This window comes from Varroa destructor, unplaced genomic scaffold (genome assembly GCF_002443255.2).
Source record: "Varroa destructor unplaced genomic scaffold, Vdes_3.0 BEIS01000003.1, whole genome shotgun sequence".
NCBI classification, from domain to species: Eukaryota; Metazoa; Arthropoda; class Arachnida; order Mesostigmata; family Varroidae; genus Varroa; species Varroa destructor.
The window spans coordinates 26926793-26933907 of record NW_019211456.1 but is presented as its reverse complement, the minus strand read 5'-3'; the positions used below and the strand labels follow the sequence as shown (position 1 = coordinate 26933907).

At 38.2% G+C, this 7115-nt stretch overlaps 2 protein-coding genes across 3 annotated transcripts in view; both read left to right on the top strand.

Annotated features, from left to right (window-relative positions):
- The window catches only part of IscU (Iron-sulfur cluster assembly enzyme), a 4258-nt gene extending 1022 nt beyond the window's left edge, over positions 1-3236 (top strand). For both annotated transcript variants that reach the window (XM_086982267.1, XM_022797030.2), the window contains 3 exons: positions 204-371; positions 1676-1847; positions 2072-3236. In XM_086982267.1, the coding sequence (XP_086838393.1) occupies positions 204-371; positions 1676-1847; positions 2072-2301 (570 nt within the window). In that variant the 3' untranslated portion in view covers positions 2302-3236. Of the gene's footprint in view, positions 1-203; positions 372-1675; positions 1848-2071 lie in introns of those variants that run through there.
- A 1486-nt stretch (positions 3237-4722) lies between these two features.
- Positions 4723-7115, top strand: part of Bub3 (mitotic checkpoint protein Bub3) — a 3981-nt gene continuing 1588 nt past the window's right edge. Inside the window, exons 1-6 of the mRNA XM_086982269.1 lie at positions 4723-4815; positions 5240-5266; positions 5384-5621; positions 5768-5871; positions 6087-6264; positions 6854-7053. Of these exons, the coding sequence (XP_086838395.1) occupies positions 5394-5621; positions 5768-5871; positions 6087-6264; positions 6854-7053 (710 nt within the window). The 5' untranslated portion in view covers positions 4723-4815; positions 5240-5266; positions 5384-5393. The remainder of the gene's footprint in view (positions 4816-5239; positions 5267-5383; positions 5622-5767; positions 5872-6086; positions 6265-6853; positions 7054-7115) is intronic.

Sequence of the window (7115 nt, the reverse complement as noted above, 5' to 3'; positions counted from 1 at the left end):
ATATATCTTATAATTATTTACAAAGCCATAGTAAACGGATGTCCTTTTTGCATTCTACTAATAGTTTAACGCTAGGTAAGTTATATTTGGGATTAAAGCTTATCCAGATTACCTTCTGGCTTGCCATTGAGTTAAGCACTTGCCGGTATTAGCCCGCCGAATTTCAAAGCAGACGACTTTCAATCGCGTTGTTATTTTCACAGATTCGCACTTCGGTTCGTGAGAAAACTTCTCTATTTCAAGCAAAGACACACCGGTTTTTTGTGAGTTGCCAGTGGTGCGCGACAACAATGATTTCTAGAATGCTCTCCCGGTCACTGGGCTCCCTGCGGAGTCTCAATGCTGTTCAGACTGCTCAATATCATGAGAAGGTACGTCTACGCGCTTTGCATATCTTAACCGACCACTGCGATGGCTCTAAATATTACGAAATTTTTGTACTACGTTTCATAACACTGAGGTAGCGCAGAGAGTGACAGTACATACAGTTACGCTAATTCTCTAAAACTCCGAACTCAGACTTTAAAGCTAAAAGCAATACTGTGAAATTTTTTGATAGTATTCTGAACCGTTTTTATATTTGCTCACATATGTTTGTCTTAAAAACTATGTGAACTGCGTGGGTTCATTGTAGAGGTATATGGCCAAAAAGATGTTCTGTGAATGGCTCGAGCCAATGCATAGTATAACGGTTAAGCCACCTATTGAATCATTAGACACCGTACAAATAGCTTGACAGGCCCTACAGGTAAGGTATGATACTCTAAAAAAGGTAACGAAAGAATCGCAGAGATACGTAGTACTATTCAATAGGGCAAATTACAATAAAAAAAACCTATACGTTTTTTTGTTTAGAAGATACTGACGCAAAGATGTATTCATTTTTCCAAGGTCTTTAGCACTAATAGAACTTAAGCTGAAACTGAAAATCGACGAAGCTAAAAAAAAAAAACGAAAGAATTTTGATTCGTGATAACCACTGAGTTCATGTAAGTTATTTGTCAAGCGATTACAAAGTACTAATTTATTTTCTAGTTCACGTTAGCCCCAATTTGGTCTCCTAATCACTAAATCACTAAAAAAAAAAAATAAGCAAGCGGGCAGGCAAGCAGGTAACGGTATCCTTATAAGAAAATATCGTTGTTTTACGCTCACAGAGGAAGTTAAAATGTATAAAATCCCAGTGTTTTTCTGAGATCATTACACAGGGACCTGATCTGTTGTTAGAGCTGTTCCACTACGATCATGGGACGTACTCAGCTGTTTGTGTCCAATGGTATCTAAGCATGTGTATCACTTTCTGGATTGTAGTAGGAATGCCGCTTTCAATCCTTGTGTAAATAAAACATTATGGTAGGTTACTAACATTACGACCAGCCGAAAGGTAATAACTCGGTGCTTGTATAATGAGGGTTATCACAGTCTAGTCCAACATAAAAATCCATAGTCGAGAAGGATTTGTGAAATGCTCAGTCGCAGGCGGGTACTCGAGCTCGCATAAATATTATAAAACGTAGCCCCAAATAGGCCAACTCCGGATTCGGTAAGGTAAGAGGACTGGCAAAAAGCGCATGTGCACTAATCTTTGGTTGAAAGCTCTTTCCAACTATTGGTTTGAATTGTACTGTTTGATATACCATATTTAATTAAGAAAACTATTATTTATTTTTTGTAGGTGATTGACCACTACGAAAACCCACGCAATGTAGGGACGCTAGATAAGAAATCGATGCGCGTTGGTACCGGTCTGGTTGGAGCTCCTGAGTGTGGAGATGTTATGAGACTGCAGATTGAAGTTGACGACAATGGGAAAATTATCAATGCCAAGTTTAAGACTTTCGGATGTGGTCAGTAGGATTATATATCTAATGGAAATTATTTGAATTTGAGTCAAGCTGCCATTATCGTGTTCAGAGAGACTTGTGATCTTAATCCTAACAATAATAAGTTTTTCCTGAAATTTGTTTCGGCGTTCTGGCGGAAGACATGCGGGTTTAAGGTTTAACAGGAAAAAGCTTACATCCATGTGCACAAGTATCTTTACCTAACCGACATTGATATTCAATAACAGGTTCGGCGATCGCATCATCCTCCCTAGCAACCGAGTGGGTTAAAGGCAAAACGCTTGATCAGGCACTCGGCATCAAAAATACTGATATTGCAAAGGAGCTATGCTTGCCGCCTATCAAACTGCATTGTTCGATGCTTGCTGAGGACGCCCTTAAGGCAGCGCTTTCGGACTATCGTCTCAAACAGCAAAAAGCGAACGCCGAACAGGAAACAAAGGAAGCAGCCAAATGAATCGCGGATACATTCAATAAAGTAGTGGGCAACAATATCGACAAAATTTACAAAGAAAGCTATATATATAACAATCACAGACAACGAAAATGTCAACTTTAAGTGAGCCTTTTGAAACTGATAAGAAACAAGGGAAGAGAGCAGATTGCAAAAAAATTGTGCTGCGAGATATTCTGTCACCAAGGAATGTTCTGTCCAAGAAAAACCTATAGTTTTCCGTCAGTAAAAATGTGAAGTTGCACAACATCGTGGTTAAAGCTAGCCTTTGATTTTTTTTCTAAATGTAAGAGCGTAGATATTAACAGCGATTACTGTCCCAATTACTTCGGCCTGTTAATGTAGACTAGCGGGAACAGTTGTTTTGCCGTAATATAATCATATCGGTTGTTATGCTAACGTAACAAAAAATGTTCTTTGAATACTATAGAATACTAAATACCATTTTGAAAGGCGATGATTTTGTTGGTAAAGATGCGATGTGGTGTCTAGTGACGTTCACTTAGGCAGTGTAGTGTTACTAAATATATTTAAGGGTCCTAAGATATGAAGTTTTTTTCTGGTTCGGCAATTAGTGATCTAGATTGGAGTTCATCTACTCTACATAAGTTTACAATACCCGGACGTACTAAGCGATTTGAATTTGATGTCTAGTATTTTACGAGTATTATAGCATTGGACACAAGGTCACGTAGAGTAGTATTTTACGAGTATTATAGCATTGGACACAAGGTCACGTAGAGATTTTACCTTTAATGTAAGGTAAAATCTCTACATTACAATACAAAAAAGTTCTGTCAGATCTATAGTATATTAACGTCTTGTTTAACAACCGAAGCTGCAGAATAAACGAAAAGCTTCTTAGATATACATCTATTGTTATGTATATAAATCATGTAATGATATAAAAACAGTAAAATCGTTTCAGATAAATACAATGCGATGTGCTTGACTTCGATAGTTTGACACTTTTTCAATGCATTGTAGAACATTATATAATAATGTTCTATATAATAGCATACTAGTTTCAGATAAGCTAATATCATGTGTAAAACGGCACCTTCTTAAAGTATAGGAAATTATATTTCCGTTAATTGTATTTTTAAGAGAATGATAGCGTCTCTCCCTCTTTGGCTACAACTAATTATTGCAGCTATAAACAACATTGAAGGCAGAAGGTAAAAGGCAGAAGACCAACAATTTTATGTAACCTAAATGTATTTGTTGTAATTTCTAGAGTATCTATTGCATCTGGTGCTGCTCGTATTTGGGTCTAAATAAGAGATTGCAGTCTTTTACGTGGTACAGGGAAGTTAGCGTAGATTTATTGGCAGTTGAGTACTGAGTAATTTCAGGACTTTGAATGTCTAGAGAAATATGCGTGTTTTAAGGTATTTGGGTCCAAAAACATTGCGTTCCGCCTTAGCTGCGTTCGTTGTTGTCTGATTCTTTTTGGTGCTCATAGTATGTGCTGATGCCCTACAGCTCTGTAGGTGTTAGGGAATTAAAAATGTATTTTATTAGAAAAATATCAGTGACACGGCTCGCCTTGTTGCTTCGCAATACAAGCTTCGTGCTTATAACACTTACGGTCAATTGTATCCCCTTGAGAATACTAGCGGTAAGGTCTCTGAACATTGTCAAATTACATATTTGTATCTTTGATCTGTTACTCTTCTGACTGTTCGTTGGGTTTAATTGATGTAGCCCATAACTAGTTTTAGTCTAGCCTAATAAAGCAAAGAAGAAAGCAAAAAAGACTTGTCCTATTGGCTTTTAAGTCGGGCCTAGTAAGTCGACATGTAGGTTTGAGAGAATGTTGTGCGCGCTATCAAATGCGTTCATTCGACAACGAAGCCGCTATTTTGAACAAGAGTGCGTTGCAAAACAATTAAACACAGCCCGGCCGGTGTCTTTAGGAACGACGTTTCGCGAAGCAGTGAACTGTTACCGTACGTTTGACTTTTGAGCTTATTTTTCAAACAAACTTCGGGCAGAAGATTTGGAATAGTCAACTTCCACCATGTCGATGTTAGATAACTTACGGAGATCAGAAAGTTTTATTTAAGACTCGTTGGATTTTTCTTTAATATGCCAACGCTTTAACGCGCTACCTAGTACGACTGTCCAGTAATTCGAGTCGTGTTTTCTATTTTTAAGCTAAAATTAATCTTCACTTACAAGTATTTTCTACCAGTATAACTTGTGCCGTCCTTATCGTGACTCTTTAACCTGAATTACGTAGTTATGTTTGTCAGTTCTGATATCCAGTGCTTCCGTGAATAGCAACTGTGCAAGGAAAGAATGGGAAAAAGGTTTAATTTTTCGACTACGACAGTTCAGAAAAGTTACGTAGACAGCATAAGTGTTACTAGTGTTTAAGAAGCGGTGGCCCGTCCTTGTTCCGTGCACAAGAGTGTGAACTTTCACTTCATTTCGAGAACAGCCGTATCGCCATAATCAGTGTTGTTTTGGCGTTGAACACCATCTTGCTCAAAAAAGGCGCCAGCTGCGAGAGTTATATTTTTATTTATGTTTATAACTTTTTGTATTATTAGGCGGACATACGAAAGTAGTTTGTGACTGTTAGGGTATTTACTAAAAATATTCTTATCATATTTAGATAGTAGCTAAATCCTCGGCAGTTGTGGCTTATCTCAGACATTGGTCTTTATAGGTTAATGATTCAAATGCCCTAAGGTTTTAACTTTGATGAATCAATATTATGTATAAGAGCAAACATTTATAACAGTTAAAAAATAGTATTTCGTTTATTTATCCCAGCTCCGCCAAGAATCCCAGATCTTAAAAAAATTACATACTATGTACGATTTATTTTTTTGAAAGCAGGTTTAATTTTAGTCTTCAACGCAACTCTGAACCAAATCTACGGGTACAACGAGAGAAGAAATAACACTTCTAACATACTGTTTTTGTTTAGTGTGTTTAGCTGCTTGGATGTCTCCGCGTGAGTGGCAGTTTGTCGAAATCCTGGGTTTTATGACGTACATAAAGTTCTCGCGCATACAACATTAGACTACAAAAAAATTCACAGGTGTTTTTTATTATTTGTGCGTAACAACAGACGAAAGACAATGACGTATTCGAGTGGAGATGGGGGAACGGCAGGATCCTCTAACGAAGTGATCCTGAGGGATCCACCAACAGATGGAATTTCCGCAGTAAAATTTGGCCAAACCTCCAACCAGTTTTTGGTTGCTTCCTCATGGGATGGTTTTATTCGCTTGTATGATATACAAGGCGAGACTCGTTGTAGAGCGAAGTTTGATCTCGGCGGACCGGTTCTCGATACCTGTTTTCAGGTCAGTTAGCCTTCTTAATTATTTTGAGCTAAATATTATTCCTCTAAGTCCGTGAAATGTGACCCGTCTTGAACACACATAGTTTCAGATAAGGACGTTATATGACATGGATCAATCTTTTCTTAATTTGGCCGTTGCGCTTGCAGGGAAGCAGCCATGTATGGAGCGCTGGAGTACATCGCAGTGTTCGCTTGTTTGACATTAACCAAGGTACAGAGCTTAAGGCAGGGTCTCACGAGGACACCGTAAGGTAAGTGGGAACTTAAATCTTATTACTACTGGCAGCTAGCAGAGATAGCAACGTATCGTTAAAGCATTTGCCGCACTGATTGTCTTGTTTGCACTGATCAATTATAGTCATGGACAGAATAAATTATGTAGTCTAGTAGACTATACGTTAGTGCACACATATAAACTATTATCTTGTACGATATCCGTCTTGTGGTAATGTTTCTTCTTAAACAGATGCATCGAATACGCGTCAGATGTGTCGCAGATTGTCAGTGGCGGGTGGGACGGAGCCGTGAAGCTCTGGGATCCGCGAAAACCTATCGGCCCAATTAGCTCGCATTCACAGGACAATAAAGTCTATGCGATAGCCATTGCTGGTGAGCGAATCATCGTGGGAACTGCCAATAGAAAAGTACGTGAGATCATTGTATCGTGTTTGCATGGACATATAGATGAGACCGTTGTAATCTATTGTCTCGTCCATAAGTTGAGTTGCAGAGTTGTTTATACACGAACATAAAAAATTTGTTATGGAAACGAGGATACTTTATATGGGCCGTCACTAAGCTCATCTGAATTGATGTGATGCACTGTGACTTTTTCAGTCAGCTTTTTCCAGAATAATGTTTGTAGTTCTAGTGTGTGAAGTTATCTGCGTAAACTGATAAGCAAGATTTTATAATCGTGCCGTTTTACACCATAGTTATTACCGCTGTTTGTGTTCGCTATTGCCCGATTTACAGAAGAGGGCACTGGTCATTGTTAAGTCTTTATTATGACATAATCTTCTGAGGGTAAGCTTTGTGATTTTTGAGGTAATCATCCCGTCAAATCGGGTTAAGCCAGACAAAAATGTGGTATAAGGTTATTGATGTCTCAAAACATCTAATACCGTACTGGTCTAACCAAGAGAGTTTTAGTCATAGGTGGAGTCCATAGACCAAACAGTGTATTCTTGACGTTATCCGAATATCATTTTGTACGTTTGTGATCCTAAACAGGTATTAATCTGGGACTTAAGAAACATGGCGTTTGTACTACAGAAACGAGACTCGTCGCTTAAATTCCAAACAAGAGCAATAAAGGCTTTTCCGGATAAAACAGGATATGTGTTATCATCGATTGAGGGTCGAGTTGCTGTCGAGTATCTTGATCCGTCGCCTGAAGCTCAGAAAAAGAAATACGCATTTAAATGCCACAGGTGTTTATGATTTAACAATATATTGGTGATAATATAAAAAAAAATTCTCTAACAAAAGCATT